Source organism: Protopterus annectens, chromosome 4.part1 (assembly GCF_019279795.1).
Source record: "Protopterus annectens isolate FY-2018-M chromosome 4.part1, PAN1.0, whole genome shotgun sequence".
Classification (NCBI taxonomy): Eukaryota; Metazoa; Chordata; order Ceratodontiformes; family Protopteridae; genus Protopterus; species Protopterus annectens.
The window spans coordinates 36,480,249-36,498,154 of record NC_056734.1 but is presented as its reverse complement, the minus strand read 5'-3'; the positions used below and the strand labels follow the sequence as shown (position 1 = coordinate 36,498,154).

At 36.5% G+C, this 17,906-nt stretch overlaps 1 protein-coding gene across 1 annotated transcript in view; it reads left to right on the top strand.

Moving 5' to 3' along the window:
• Positions 1–17,906, top strand: part of LOC122801170 (maltase-glucoamylase, intestinal-like) — a 516,102-nt gene that overhangs the window by 80,370 nt on the left and 417,826 nt on the right. The window contains exons 9-10 of the mRNA XM_044070733.1: positions 14,640–14,752; positions 17,323–17,448. Of these exons, the coding sequence (XP_043926668.1) occupies positions 14,640–14,752; positions 17,323–17,448 (239 nt within the window). The remainder of the gene's footprint in view (positions 1–14,639; positions 14,753–17,322; positions 17,449–17,906) is intronic.

Genomic DNA, 17,906 nt, shown 5'->3' with positions numbered 1-17,906 from the left:
AATATGTTATCATGTGACATCATGCATCACGTGACAGTCACGCTTCCTTCCACATTTAAAGTGGTATAATGTTTTTTAACAAACACAATTCAAGGAAAAAAATTGTAAAAAATACAAGCTGAAAGAAGTATTATAAAATATAAAAACTATTGTTAAAACTATGTATATTTATATAAAATATATATTTACGTATATGTTAAAAAGTCAAATACATGTATCTCTGTAATGCATTCAGTTTCAATAGGCCACTTATAGAAATGTGGTCATTTGATCCTGACCATATACCTGCATTAAGTTTCAGTTTCCAGAACAGCTCATGCTTCTTTAAAAGTAGCTGCTATGGTCCCCTACATTCCCCACTATAACTTTTTCATTACTAACAAATCTAAAAGACTGGCCAGATGTCTCACCAGCATAATTAGCTAAATAATTTGTCTCTTTTTGGTTTCTGATGTCATTAATATACTCATAGATCTGATCTTTCAATCTGTGTTCTGTGTTGCCTGTGTAGTAGGCTGTATAGTTTTGACACAAGGCAATGCAGACCACAGCTTTAGCACAACAGTTAAACTGACTTTGCATGGAAAACTGATTATCATTAATCTTAAAACACGTACAAGCTAGTGTATATTTACAGATAGAAGAACATGCACACTTTGTTATTTTATCATTTTTACCATTAGTTGCAAAACGTTCAACAATAGATTTCAAGTAGCTACCATCTTTTTACACAATAGGAGGCTTACCACCCACCTTTTCCAAAATATTCCTTTCCTCCCTCAGAATTTCCCAATTTTTAGTCCGTATTTTCTAATAGTAACATTGTCAGTGTTCTATGGTGTAATAAATGCACAAGGAAATTTAGTAGTAGGGTCAGTGTTAGTGTCAATAGGTTTTATGGACGAATGGTTAGTGTTACTGCCCCCGTTAGTTTCAGAAAACAGTGGGGAGAAAAAGAGCATTGCTTGATCAGGTGGGCTGTTAGAATGTTTTAAAATGGGGACAAAAAAGTTTCTTACACATACATTTATAACTTCATACATCAAATGGTTGACAAAACTAGTTGGGTAATCCCAAGCAACAAACATGTTTTTAATGAGTTTGTATTCATCCAAAAAAATTTTCAGATTTGGACACCATAAATGCAGCTATAAGGAACTGGCCCATCACAACAGCACGTTTTTGGTGGTGGAGTGAGAGCTAGAAAAGTGCAGACAAGCATTTGAAAAGGTGGGTTTACAGTAAATGTGGGACACGTCTACAATTCTCAGTGTCTTTAATGAGTAGAATGTCTAAATAAATTATAATGGTGCAGTTTATTTCATAAGTAAACCTCAGAAAGTTTGTAGTTTGATGTAGTTAAAGAATTTCAAAAAACCTGCCATGTTACCCTTCCACACCAAAAAATGTCATCCAGATAACAAGTGTATAAAGTACAAAAGTGCATAAAGTCAGACGTAAAAGAAACATTTCTTCCCATTTTGCATCATGATGTTAGCAAACAGTCCCCCACAAGCAGAACCCATAACAAGCCCTGTGCTTTGCAAAAATATTGATGCTCAAAAATGAAATAGTTGTTCTCTAACACAATTTCAAGCAGAGTCCCATAGGTATTAAGTTTAACCTGAGGTACGCCATGTTCAAATAAATATTCTGTAAACCATTTTATACCTACTGTATGTCATGTGGAATGATAATGTAAGGATCTCTAACATCTATTGAAACAAAAAGACAGTTGTCGTTATATTCAAGAAAATGAATTTTACTAAGGAAGTCTTGAGAGTCTCTGCAGATGTGTGTTTCTTGAAGTAATAACTGCTTCAACTTTTCGTCTAAAAGCTTAGCACTAGGGTGGGTGACTGATCCCTAGCACTGACACTAGGTCTCGTTGAACGTCCCTTAATGTTCTTATGAATCTTTGGAATGCCAACGATAGTAGGAATAGTGGGGAAAGTAACAATCAAAAAACTGATCTCATGCATGTCAGTGCTGTTTTCTATGAACAATGTCATTCAACATGTCTTTGACCTGCCTAGCAGGATGATTAAATTCATTAAGTCACATGTTGATATAAGATTGTTCACCAAGTAAATTATACATTCTAGCCACATAGTCGGCGTTGCCCATAATGACAAGGCTGCCTCCCATTTCTTTTGTAGTTACTTAAATCTTTTAACAATTATTTCTCACATGGAAACAAGTTTTCTGTTTATTTCCCCTTTTTGGTTTAAGTGCATCACAAAAATCTAATTCATAAATTTGTGTAAAACATGCAATTATTAGGTGAATACGGGGAATAAAGATGTTGGATATCCTAAGTGGATCCAGTGGATCAACCACTTGTTCAAATAACAAGTTAAGATTCATTTTTCTGATGTACTTTTTAAAGTCCATTAAAAGAAAAGTGAAATTTGTGTATGCAGTATGTACAAAAGTAAAACCACGTCAAAAGAACATTTTTGTTTTTTATGTTGAGTTTTCATTGGTTGCTGATTGATGAATCACATTTGATCAGTTGCCATTCAAGGTATGGATTTTTGACAAATTGTCAAAAATCCATCTCTCTCTCTCTCTCTCTCTATATATATATATATATATATATATATATATATATATATATATATACACACACACACACACACACACACACACACACACACACACACACACACACACACACACACACACACACACACACCAACTTTAAGAACACCATACCTTAACAAAAAAGGAGTATTCTGAGAAATTACACTCTCGGACTTAGCTTGTCTAAGTCCAGATTTTGGTTGTTCATTCCCCACAGTCTGAGACTCAGCATTATGAGTCCTGTCACATTAAGCAGTTGTTCTTGTAATGTCTTTCAATTCAGAGGCAAAATGAAAAATGGAAAACAGTTCTGAAGTTAATGATAGGAATTAAGAAAATTTTGAAAGGTAAGACACATGTGAGATAAGTGCACAGAGGAAGAGCTAGCTTATGCCATGAAAAAGGCACTGTGTTTATGAGAAATCGGTTCAAGGTGTCAGTGATAATACATGAGTGTATATATTTCCAGCCAGAGACAGAAAAGTAAGAATACCAGAGGAAATCTATACTAGGCATTACTTACCCTCCCCCCCACACTCTTCTTTATGGCACTTTTACAAGTTCTAACCTCCAGGCTTCACAAAAATTCAAACTTGAACAATGCTATAACAAAGTTGCTAAATTTTCAGCAAATACCTTTTCAGAACCTACCACTGTATAGCACTGAAAAGCATAAATTGGTTAGAACTGCCACATCAGCTAACATATACACAACTTCTTACCATCTATAAAATTGTCCAGCATCCATCTGCCTGTCCAGCACTAAAAAACATTTTGCACAACTATGTTCCTAGTCGGTCATTGCAATTTATTGACCAAAAACTCCTGTCTGTCTACAAACCTAGCAAATCTGCTGGGTATTTTCTGTAGTCGTACAAAGTTGCAAAGGCCTGGAACTCCTTACCTGTAAACATCAGGTTTATAACTTCCCTACAATCTTTTGAAAGCACTCGGAAAGACTTCCTAACTAAAAGTTGTCTCTCTTCTTGCTGAAACCCAGGATAAATGATATCCCTAAATGTGAACCAGTATTTTTTCACTCCTTATACTTCCTTACTCTCCCTTCTTCACTTCCTTCCTTCCTTAATGCTATCTAATTCTCTTCCCTGACTTTCTATGTATATATACCATAAGCTTGTTTTTCCCTTAATTCATATTGCAATTCCTATTTGTATTCGACTAACAAACTGTCTAAAACTTTTCTTAATATTAAATGATTGCCATATACCCTGTATCGATTTTTAAGTAATGGTTTTATATTATGTCTAATTTATCATTATTTAAACTGCAAATGTTTTTGTTTTATTTTTAAAGATTGTAAAATTATTATTTTTAAAATATTTTATAATAATTTGGAGCTTTTCTCCCAGTGCCTCTGCTGAAAATAGGCTTCTACCCAGTAGGAGTTTCACAGTAATCAAATGTTAATAAATAAACAAATAGATAAATAAAAGGGATATATTGGGACCAGGTGAAGTGTGTGTGAAACTGGCCTGTTTGTGGAGGGACTAGAGAAGTATCAATGTTTGCTATTCTTGCACGCAGAGTTTGACGAACAATAAATGTATGATAAAATATGGAATAGGCATATATTTTGTTAAAAACACATTCTTAGACATAGCTCTTATTGAAAGGACTCATGGGAGAAGAAGACCTATGTGTGAAACATTTTGTGCGCAAAGCATATAAGGTGCTAAAGTAATTAAATCTTATAGTATGATAAGGTGCAGACAAAATAGGAGTGGCTTTCAGGGGAGGAACTAGATGAACGAAAGTTGATAAATATATGTTTAATGTCCAGATATTTTGTGATGTCTTACCATTTAAGGATATTTGAATAGAAATATCTCTAAAATATGTTTTTGTGCCACAGAGATTGAGAAAGATGTTTCCAAATATAGAGGCCCATCAGTGAAGTTACAAAGACGGAGCATGGAGACCTGGTAGCACATATGTGGTTGTGTTCAAAGCTAGCAGATATTAAAGAAGAATGATGGCACATATTATCTGGGTTACTCAGGATAGAAATCAGACAGCAAAGAAATTAATATTGTCAGGATGTGACAATATGATTAGCTGTAATACAGTGGATAGAGCATGTGTATATCTTGTGATATTAGTTGATAGCTAAACTAAAACTAGTAAATGGAAATTTGGAGAACCATCAGAACAAAGAGGCATTATTGGATTGATGGGTTAAATCAGACTATGGGAGAGCAGACTGGCAGAGACAATGTCTTGGCAGAAATAAACTAGTAAACAATAATTATATAATGTATAGGGATTTCATAAAACTGCAACAGTGCCAGCTACAGCCCAGATGATTCAAGTTTGTTTATCAGCTCAAGTGCTTCACAGCACATTTGGGAGGATGAATGTGCCCATTCTGGGGGGATGGGTTGTATTGGACCACATCACTATTGGACAACATGCATGATGCTGAAAGATGGTTGCTGATGCAGAGATGACATAGGTGTGACCACCCAATCCAGTGAAGGTAGTCCCTGTCAGCCATGTGAAGGAACAAAGATCAACTAAGAAATAGAAATAGGCAGACCCTCTAGTGTTATAGGTGATCATGTCACTTCCAATGGGAAGGGGTCATTGATAGGATGGCAGACAGAGCACCAGACTTTCTGATACATGCCTGAATGGCAGGCCATCTGGATGGCTCTCACACTAGGAGATTTAAAGGGATTCCCTTACCCATATGGAATGAATGGACTTGATTCTGATGGGGTGGGGTTTAGTCAGTCAGCAGACCAAAGGGGAAAAAGCATCTAGAAAAAGAATTAGAGAGACTTGGTACAGAAATGAATTATATCATGTGATGAATTTGAGGCAGGATAGTGGATAAATACATAATCACACTATCTGCTAGTGTAGGATGTACTAAGGGAAAAATGTAACCTATTCAATTTAATTTGTTTAATTTGTCTTTTTTGAATTAGTTGCTTTGTTTTTAACAACCTATATGTAAAGCTGAGCTGTGCCTCACAGCAAGAGGTTCTCCAGTTCGATCCTCGCCCGGGGTGCCTTCTGTGCGGTGTCTGTATGTCCTCCCTGTGGTTGCGTGGGTTTCCTCCGGGTTCTCCAGTTTCCTCCCACATCCCAAAGACATGCTGTAGGTGGATTGGAAACTCTAAATTGGCCCTAGGAGTGATTGTGTGCATGTGTGTGCCTTCTGTGGAAGGTTGGGTGCCAGGCTGGCAACTCGACACTGTAAAACTCCACTGCCAATCATGAGCAGACAGGTGATCCACTATGGTGACCCCTAAATGGGAAAAGCCGAAAGAAGAAGAAGATGATTTAAGCTGGGCTGTAAAATGTGTAAATAGTTACTTTTCAATTAATGCTTCTGTGTTACTGTTATTTGTTGGGTAAAAAGGTGGTTTGATTCAGTAAAACATAAAGAGAACTGGCAAAAAGTTTCATGAATGAGGAATATAGACTTTTCAGGTAAAAAGAAGAAAGAAGGAAAATGCAGACCAAGCCAGGCTGCACAAGTACTAGAGGGCGATCACAAAACAGTCAAAGAAAATAAACAGAGGTGCTGAATAAATGGTTTACTGCTGTCTTCAAAACACGAAAGTAGGTGGAATGTGTCATTGTGGGATGGTAGGAATGCAGAATCAGAGGAGCACTGGCCAGACACCAGGCTATGGAAATAGGATGTGCACATGAAATTGGCTGCACAAAGGGTGAAGAAATTATAAAGAGCAGATGGGCTGCCTTGCAGGGTTTTTACAGGTTTTGGCAATGTGCTGGCGGATCTCCTGTAGAAGATCTTTAGCAGATCACAGCTCAATTTTAGGACAGTCAATGCAAAATTGCATGAGGACTGGATGACAACAGTCGTACACACATATGGGGTAGTGAAAGAACTATCCGAGGAATTATAAGAATCCTTGCCAAATATATGTGACAGAGAAAATCACATATATAAAAATGAGGGAAAGGCTGACTGCTTTTAATAAGAGCAGCAATTTCTTTGCAATCTCTAGATCAAAAACCTGCAGAGATGCAAAGCCAGAAGAAACCTTCAATAGAGTCTCCAAGTTTCAGGAATGGATTTTAGACTTCCTGCTAAGTAAGATCTAGATAATGTGGTACTACTGGACATCACCAAGTCTACTCATTTTGTGCCACACAAGTGGCTATTAGTAAAACTGCTGAACTAAGAGTAGGACAGAGACTGAGGATCTATTTTGCTGCAAATTTCAGGTATGAGTCTCAGATACTATGAAGAGGTGGACAGTGTCAGGAGTAAGGCAGCTGGTTACTGGAGTAATGCAGGGTCTGATCCCGGGTTCATTCATCTTCCTAGACCTTTGATTTTTGTCTAAGGTAGTAAGGAAATCATTCTATGTTGCTCAACAAATAAGAAAAGGCATGGTATCTAGGTCCAAGTGAGTCATTGTTCCTATGTATTTGGCGCTCTTCAGGCCCATCTCTGATACAATGGCCCATTCAGTATTTACCTGACTAGGCACATGCAACAAGTAGATCAGCCATAGAACTTCTTCACAAAAAGAATACAGGGCATAAACAACATATCATGTGAAGATCATCTCAAAGCTCTATCTCTATACTATGCTTACCTCAGGGACTTGAGAGGCAAACTATGCCTGGCATACAGTCCTCCTTGTATCCCATCGTGGTGAACATTTTTCACATCAGCAAATGAATAGCATTGGAATTACTCAATACAAGGATTTAAATTTTGCTTGTGACACAGAGGGACAGGTATGTGTCTCTGAGAAATCTCTTTCTCTGGAATAAGCTTCTCATCCATTTCTTATCCTATTCAAGAGAAACCTGGAACCTTGGATGGGCAATCACAAATACATCACTGATCTAGCACCTATGTCTCTAATGGACAGAGGAAGCCTGCAAATTTTGCCCAAGGTTACATATAGATTACATATACTTCTTAAAATAACCTCTAAGGCACACAAACTTGAGGGAGACAATTGGAATGCTTGGCTAGGCTTATAAAGCCCCCAATGGCTGTTAGCCTATTATAAATCTATGAACCTATTAACAGATATAAAGAAAAGAGAGATGCTCAGCTTCTTTGTTGATGACATATATTTTCTCTGTAACAGGAGAAAATGGATAGGGTGACCTCAAGGTATAACACAAACACTGATGCAAGCGTAGAAAGGCAACATTTGAGATTCAGTACAAAAAAAAATAACTGTAAGGAAGTGCATTTCAATCATACTATTACAGTTATAATGTATCAGCTGAGTCTTATACAAACTATTATGGCATTGCAGAAAAGGACCGGAGGACCTAAATTACACTGTCAGAATAAGAGTGACAGAACCATTGCAAACAGATCAGAAGATATGTGTGTGTGTGCAGAGGATAGGACTCCCAAAATGTAAAAGAAATGTTCCAACCCCACTGTTCCTAGTCACACCACACTTAAGGTAGGGTATGCAGTTCAGGATGCCTTCAAGGAGAGGGATATCAGGCTGTCAGAAATAGTTCATGCTGCCTACAGCTACCAAGAATGACTACAGAGCAGAACAGAAAAGGTATGAAAAGAGGCTAGAGAAATGGGAATCTTCTCTTTACAGATCAGAAGAGAAAGGGGGCAGTGGTTGCATGACATGTGTGAAGATGACCAAGCTGAGGAAATGTAAATGTGCTTTTCTGAAAAAGAAAGTGAATTTGGAAATGGCCAGGGGGTACAATAATCCCAGGAAGGCAAATGCCACTTGAAAAAAATCAGAATATCCAAAAATAGAGAGTGAAAAAGAAAGAAACTGAGAAGTGGCAAATACTGTAAGTGATCAGAAATGTAATATTAACAGGAAAAGTATCACAGCTATTTCAAACTGAAAAACAATTGCAAAAATAAAATGGTCAGGAAAAAATATGTCTATGGAAACTAGTAATCAGGGTAAGAGATGCAATAAGTGGATAAGCTAGTTCTATGCCAGATTTAGATATAATAATAATAGGCATAAACATTTATATACAGGTCACTGTTAATGTTAATTGAGGAGGGTATTTTGATAAGTGTATCATAAAGTGAACATAACACAAAGGCTGTCATTTTTCAGTTTATAATGTATTAGTCAAAATCATTAAAAAAGGAGCCATTTGTCAAGTCCAAAACTGTTTTATTCATTATTATTTGATCAAATGTGGCATATCAAAATAACAGTAACCTGAATTCTGGTCATGGGAAAGATAGAGGAAGATTTTTTCTCTAAATATTTTTTTGTTATCTTTTACTACAGTAGACATACAACACATCTCAAAACACCCTGTTAGTAAGAAATGTATCCTCAAAATGTCATTTCACATCTGTACAAATCTAAAATATAGTGGTCTGTACAATTTAACAGAAAAAGTAGTCATTCCATTGTCGAACAGACCATTTAAAAATATTTTCACCATTTTTCTAGCATCATAAATGATATACAATACTATAATAAACCTTTTTCTCACCTATGTGTTTTTAAGATGCTGCATAGGCCCTGTTGAACACAATACATCTTGCCCAAATTTGGCCACATATTGTCCAATCTGCTAGACCTAGCCATCTGTGATGGGCCAGTCTCCTAACCCCCCCCCATTCTAACTACTTTCTGCTTCTACACCTGGGAATGCCTTGTCTCTACATCAATCCAACTTATTCCCATGACCCTTTGCTACCTACCTTAAACCATAATAATCTCCATGTTACTCACTGTCAATCTTGCTTCCCCTGCTTCCAGTACTATATCGGATCATACCACCCATTTTCTTCCTAGTTCTTTATCCACTTCTCTTCTTTCACTTCCATACATTCATTTCATACATCTACGTTCACTTCCTATTGTTGACATGATTACCTATTTTTGTTTCAAGGTCCCTGACATCAGCTGCATCTCCACCCTTTCATATTTGCACCACTTCCTTGCATCATCATGTATCACAAACACCTATAACAACCCATCAAACCAGTGGATTTGCCATATGTCATTGGCCATAATCTTCCATACAGTAGACACAAACCTCCATTACCACCACGTGTACCTATAATCTGTGCCATCCACTTGTACCTCCAACACTTTATTCCTGACTCCACTCCTTCTGTTTTACTCTTCCAGGAATTCTGCATCATCTATGCATCATCCCTTATTCAGCAGTTCAAATACCAGACCCAATCACTTCTCTCTCTGAAAAATTTGACATCTGCTCTTATCACTAATCCGTCGCTCATCCCTTATCCTGTCCTACCCATCTACAATCACTCAGTATTCTCCATTGCTTCATTTTCTCTTATATCCTTCTATTTTATCTTTGCATCTTTTGATCCATTCATCTAATGGCATCAAGCTGCAGATCATCTACCTGTGCTTGCCCTACCTAATCTTTGCAATGGTTCTTCCAATCTAATTTATAAAGTACAGTATAGTACAACAACCATTCAAGCCCCCTCAGGGTCAAACCCACCGTGGGTGTTCCTCAGCCTATAGAGAGGAGGTAGGTGTCCAACACAATTTATTCCTTCTTAACTTCTTTTTCTCCTTGTATAAAACCTGCCTAAGCAAACATTTCATTAAGTTTCTTCTCTGGTCTATGTTAAGATGGATATCATATCTAAGAGTAAGGTATAAAGTGTACAAGAAGAGCAGATGATTAACAGCAGTTTTGAAATGATGTTTATAAACAAGTTATCATTCATGTTCAAATATGACATAGTATGCAATAACTTCTTGGTGTCATTTTGCACAAAATAAAATTACTTTTAAAAAAGTGCGCACATAACATTCATGGATTATGATTACATAACATCATACTTTCACCAGCCCCACATGCTGAGTCTTGCTGGCAATAAACTTCAGCCAGCAGTTAATATTTCTTCTTCTTCTTTTACGCCTCAGAGCTAGGAAACTAACCTTTGCTGATCCTAAATACCTTCCCCTGTCTAGTCTATTCCTCCTCCCCTGTGAACAGCCTGCTTTGCATTGATGTCCATATAGCCCTTATAGATTACTTAACACTAAACTGGAATGGATGATACTGTAGGACTTCCAGATACCTTTCACTTTTTTCATTTGCTCAGCTTTCTGTCACCACCCCCTATGCACACTGTGTCTAGCTAGCCGCTTAATGCCAGCGGTTATAGTTCCCCATTTTCATAGATGAACTGCAATTGCTATTCATAAACATCATGTTCCATGGAGTAGACTTTGAGCACTTGAGGTGACCATGCCAAACCTGTTGCAATTTTAAAAAAGTAGTGACTCAGTGGGGTAAGGCACTGAGTATTGTCTTACACCATTGCATAAACATTGTACTCCATGCGCAAAGTATATGTATAAATGACCTCTGTCCCTGAATTTGTCATTGAAAAAATGAAATGTGTTGGAGAACTGCTATACATAACAGAGTAATCTGTGGCAAACCAAGTACTTACTAATTAACAGTGATCCCCATCACCTGTTACTATGTTGCTCTGCAGACATAGCTAAGTACCATAACAGCTCAGTGAAAACAACAAAAAGAAAAAAACACCTCCAACATAGAGTACAGAAAATTATTTATTTTTACATTTATTTATTTATTTTACATTTGTTGACCGGGATTGTCTGACTAAGCTGAAGAGCCCTTTTTCAGCAGAGGCCCAGGGAGAAAAGCTCCAACATATTATACAATTTTCATTATAAATTAGCATTAAACAGCAATGTTACAGGGTTATTACAAGGCATTAAGTAGCAATACAATGTTATACAGTGTCAGGAATCAGGAGTATAGCATAACTGTTTCAAGATGCATAAAAAGAAATATGTCATTAAGATGAGTATAGTTTTTGGGGTAAGTGGTTACAAAAACCCAGTTTTATCATAATGTAGTTGCATGAAAGCAAGACAATTACTATAGAATGTTTCACTGAGGTTATTATATTAATAGGTTTTAGAAGACAGTAGAAAGAGTAGTCAAGGAAGATTAGAGAGAGCTAGCGAGAAGAGTGAGTTAAGGGCAGAAAAGTAGGTTATGATATGGGAAGTAGGGGATGTTAAGGAGGGAGAGTGCAGTGGCAGGACCAGTGACTTTTAAAGTGCTCCTTGTTGGCTGTCTTAAATTGATTAGGATGTGTAGAAAAGTCTACATATACAGATTCCCCAGTGGAACAGGCACACCGGCTATCTCAAACTAACCTCCTATTTCCCATTGATGTGTCATTCTCCTATCAATGGAAGGTCAACCAAAACCAGGTGCTCTCATTGCCACAGTAAGATAATGACCACTTATCTGCTGCCATGCATAAGGAATGAAATGTCATTACAAATCAATCCGTAGCATGCTGTCAGGCCAGATTACAGTAGACAACTACAGGATAATACAGTATGCACTACTGTACCATGTAGCTACATATACTCAGTAAAGATTTTCTAGCTCTCCAATGAGGTACAGTATGTTGCATGTTCATGTTACATAGAGATTCCTCCTTCACTCCAAAACACATGAACTCCTAGTATGCAATTGTGTACGAGGTGCTTTTCACCTCATTCACTGATTATCACCACTTGTTTCTTAATTTTGGAATCAGCAATCTATCAGTCCTTTGCACTTACATTTGTTTTTCTATTTATTTTCTATATTTTATTCCTCCTTTTAGAACTGTGAATCGATGTTAGCCTCTCAAGTAAACCAGTGACAAATGAAACGTAGAATTAGAGGTGATATTTGCTAGCTAGGCATTTCTTGTATTTCCAACGAAGGTTACAGCAACATGTAAAGATAGCCTTACTATTTTAGAATATGATTGGCCAGTCATTTGGATACCACACTGTCTGCTACTGGCAAATTCAATGAAGCCCCATTTTGTTGAGACTGAAAGATTAACTGGACAATTGGTTTTAAATGATGAGCTTCACCTCACACACATACACACACAGGCATCCACACAAAAGCATGCATGTGCAGACACATACACACACAGGCATCCACACAAAAGCATGCATGTTAAGACACATGCACGCAGGCATCCACACAAAAGCATGCATGTGCAGACACACACACACACACACACACACACACACACACACACACACACACAGACACACACATGCACACACATGTGCACACACACGCACACACAGGTACATGCACGTGCACACACACACACACACACACACACACACACACACACACACACACACACACACACACACTCACATGAGTAGGCCTCTGTCATTGCTGCCTGTTCAATATAACTTACAGAGGTGACCAGATATTTAAGTAAACTATAAAATATTCACAGAGTTTCACATTTGATCTTCCCATTTTGAATAAACTGTTTTGATGAATCCATCCTTAATGAATAATGGAACTGGCCCTAGATATTCCCTAGGAAGGACTGAGGGTATTTACAATGTTTGCCAATCTTCATTATGTTTGTATAAACCTAGTTGGTATTCTTTGATCTCAAGAAAGAAGAGAAGAATAAAAGTAATTGTATGTACCTATTGGTAGTCTAGCAAGTTTCCTGCAAAATGTTTGCTATCCTTATTTCAGAACAACCATGCGTAGCCTGATGCTATATATTTAATTTAATTATGACTGGAAAGTTATGTATAAACCATTGTCTATGAGCAGAGAAAAAGAACAAGATTATTAACAATTTTTCTCCAGAAACTATCCAGCGACTGTTATCTTTCTGACACATCCTCAAATACTGATGCAGTATACATATACCATTATTTTGTGTCTCATGGGAGATCACTTTTTCACTTCATCTGTATGGCCTCTTTAGACATCTTTTACTGTGTTCTGTACTCCAGGTTTCTGACTGACAATAGGCAAATAATGCAATGTAAAAATTCTAAATATATTCTTTACCCCCCCGTCAGCATTGCATTTAATTCTTGAATGAAAAATAACTATAAGGCTGATGAATATCCAAGGAGAAAATGTTACATGACATTAAGATTGAAAGTTCACAACAAGCAAACAACACACTTTTGTGAATCTGACCTATTGAATGAGTTTCATTTACAAGTCCAAATAACAAATTTCTTACCCTGCTGTCTGCTAGATCATAGCATTTTAAATGAAAGATTGATGAGCGAAGAGTAACTCTTGAAATGAAAACATACAGTCCAGCCGTGCAAGTCAAAAGAAAGCTGTGGAGCAAAACAGATGAAAATGCTGATGCCATTTACTTAGCTGAGAATCACAGAAAATCCATCAGCAATGTGAGAATACTTGGACTTAGGATAATGTAAAGGAGTATAAAAGATGTGGACACAGTAGTATTATGGGGCTGAAAAAAGGACAATCTAAGCTGAAAGAGCTATGGACCGGTTACCTTGTGTTCTCTTCTTTAAGGTCATCAAAACTGAGTTTGCTCAGTCTTGAAGGAAAGGGACCAAATCCCTTTTAGGGCTTTTCATTGGTCATCATTTTGTCAGATGATGCATTTCATTTGTCTAATTTGTGTCTAAGGTAAGGCAATCTCAGATTTAGCACATATATATATATATATATATATATATATATATATATATATATATATATATATATATATATATATATATATATATACACACACACACACACACACACACACACACACACACACACACACACACACACACACACACACACAGAGTTATCTATTTATATGCACACACACACATATATATTCTTTTCTAACTTGATATCTCTATTACTTATGTAAACATCCATCTTTTAGACATGATTCATACTAATGTTTTTCATATGAATATCACCACTGCAGATTAATTATGCTTTTCATATAATAGTTGTCTCTTCTTAAGACATATTTCCTCCTTTTAATCTATTTGTGTTTTGAAAATAGTAAAAAAATAAAATATATATATATGTGTCAGTACCTGACACAAGCCATTATTCATCAAAATTAATATAAAAAATTTGATAGAAATAACAAAAATTGCCATTTTCATGTATAGTTTCAATAACCTAGGATCTTAGTGTCTAACTGATTTATTTAATAGCAAATGCAGCATTTACTGATAATGTGAAGATGGAAGTAAAATGGCTCTTGTTTCCTTTTCTAGAGGTGACAGTTCAGCCTGCACCAGCAGTAACATATAGAACAATTGGTGGAATTCTTGATTTCTACGTTTTTGTTGGAAATAACCCTGAAGAAGTTGTTAAAGAGTATCTGGAGGTATGCATTAACAAGTACTACAGATAGGAAATAACATTCTATAGTGATACCTGTTTTGTTAGCTAGTTTATATATGCTTAAAATTAATTCATGTTTTATAAAAAATGAATTTGTGCAATATTTTCTACATCCTCCTTACATTAATAAAGTTAAAAATTGCTAATTTCTGATAGCAATCATTTCAAATCAGTTACGATTGGAAGAAATCATTGAGTGCAGATTTGCCTGTAATCCATACTGATGTGAATGTGACATGGGAGCCTTCCTTTTTTGTTTGTTTGACTTCATTTGTTGTGCAATTCTAGTAGTAGACAATTACTATGCATATACAATTCAACAGTAAAACAATTGTATTTTCTGGCTTCCAAAAAGAGTAATATTGTGCAAAGCTCTGCTTTTTTTTCAAATAGAGTTTACCTTTAAAAGAAGGAACACCCCTATTTATGATATGTATATTAAGGCTACTCAGACTGAACATAATTCCATTAGTTGTTTTTTGTACCTTCAGTACTAAGTTCTGTAAGGTACAAGTTCTGTAAGGTAAGAAGTGAAAGTTATCAAATGATCAAGGTTGTCTCCGGGGTCCATTTCTGTGGGAGCCTTACTTTTCAAAATCTGTAATCTATCACCCTGATGATGAAACCTGACATTCTGTATCTCACTGTTACAGCCATGTCACTCTGCCACTGGTGGTGTAGTCTAAGACTAACAAACTCTCCCATATTATTTTTCCTGTTCTGCCACCCTTATTTACATCCCACAACTGATATGTTATAAGATACATTGAAATGGTGCCTTCTATCACACTGTGCATCTGGAAGTTAAGTCCAGCTCTAGTAAATACTCACACATCATTTTCCTGAGCATACAAAAATGCACACTATACTGTATTTAAATGCACAGAAAGTATTCAGAAAGTGAACTTTAAGTGCACATTCAGGGTCTGTCAGTTAACGCAGAAGATGAAGGTTATATCCTGTTAAACAAATGTGTCTTATCCTTCGGGTTTCTTTCCCAGAGCCTCCATTTTGCCTAGTTTGTAATTCTGAGCAAGATGTGTCATACCTTTCAACTGTCCCTGATTTTCAGGGACGTCCCTGATTTTGACTCAAATTTTAGCTCTGTCACTCCTAATCCCTCCTAAAACTAGTGACTTTTGGAGGAAAGGTGGTGAATTACACTTAATGAATAATGACAATAATTAAGAGTTATAGACTTCTTTTACTTCAGAAAATGTATATTAATTCATATGCTCTGATTCTTTTCAATGTTTCAAGTTAATAGCACTAATATTTTAAAGGTGTCCCTGATTGTCCCTGATTTTTCTTGACTTGTCCCTGATTCTGTTGAAATTTGTCCCCGATTGGTTGAGAGGTCTAGGTGTGTTTTATCTGTGAATCAATTTTAGATCATGAGATTTGGTTTTGGGATCTGTGGAAGTGGTTTGCATGGTGTGGGAGGACACATATAAAAAGCAGGTCGTGTATGAACATTATGTTAAGATTTTCACAAGGAAAGTGTATTTTTGTAAGCATATGTTATTTGTGTCCAGAGCAAAGTGCACGATGGAAGTGGTTAGTTCAAATATATTTTTTCTCATTTGGGATTGTTAACTTAATCACATAAATGGAGTAGTATTACACAGCAAGCTGGATAACAATGCTTTTGATAGGCTACAGACTGTATTCCTGTCTTTCATACAGAAAATGCAAGCATAGAGACTGCTAGCTTCATGCTGTGGACTACAGATTTAGCAGAGAACCAATCGTATTATAAAAGAAAATAATTAGATTATTTCTGGAAGCAATAAACCATTTTAGGGGAAACATTCAGTGTGGAACTTGTAGCTGTGAGCTTTGCCAATAACTCATTTGAGCTGTTGTCCAACAATTCTTCATACCTGGTTTGTTTAAAAAGAATGAGATGGTAAAACAGGTTCATATGAATGTTTTGCAGTGAAAAGGGAACTGTAGTATCTAAGTATCTATGTTTGTGGAATTTCTGTAGTTTTTATATTTTTGAGAATTGTATGTAAATGGGCAGCGCTTAGGTATTATTTGACACTGATATTCAGTAGTTCTGTACAATGTGGATCCAGGAGCATCACTCTGCCCATGTTCCACCTGTGTAATGAGTGACTTGTAGCTAGGAAAGCCCATATAGGACTGATACCCTTAATAAATCTCAGCCACAGTTTTGTAGTCAGAGCCCAATGATTATGTATTTTCTTCCTAAGCAATCTGGGAAAGTGATTTTAGATTACACACCCTCAGTAACTAACTCAGGCTAAAATAAGGAATCAGAAATTTCTTATTCAGTAGCACATGCCCACATTTTTCTAAGTAGTTGCAGAAACCCTTGATTAGGTTTCGGAAATATAGTTATGTTTTTAACATCATTCATTACAATATTTTTCATATTATGTTGATATTTTGAGTAAATGCTTTGAAGATTTAAATGTGTTTTGAGATGTAATGGCAGGTGCAAAAATGGAAACACAGATAACTAAACTGGACTTTGGAATGCCACAAAATGTTCCAAATTTTATCTGCTTTTTTATTTTATTTCAGCTGACTGGTAGACCAGCAATGCCAGCATATTGGTCACTTGGCTTTCATCTTTCTCGTTGGGGTTACACTAATCTAACTGATGTTGAAGATGTTGTTAAACGGAACCGGGAAGTCGGCATACCATATGTAAGAATGTACTTGAAAAACATTTACTTTGACAGAATCATGCATTTATGAAAACCTACCTCAATGTATATGTTGTCAGATATCTGGCATGATAATCACTGCCAATGAGTAAGGCTTATTTCATGAAAACAATTACAGAATCCTTTGCAATGTAATAATTGTTCCTACTGGAACTATTAAATGACTCTCACTGTTCTTGCTGAAAATGTTATTATATTCTCAGTTAACTGTGCTCTTATAGCAGGCCTGATATGGGATGGGCAGAATATGTGCATCTTACCCAAAAAACAGGGTTTCAGTGGTAGACCTGATGAGAATGGTATGCCAGAGGTGGGAGAATTAATTGGCCAAAGACCTGCAATGCTTCCCTGAGGGGGGGGGCAAAGCTGGATAGTTCTATAAACTAATTGATTTTGGGCACAGGAATGCACTGCCAGTGATGCTGTTTGCAGTGCTAG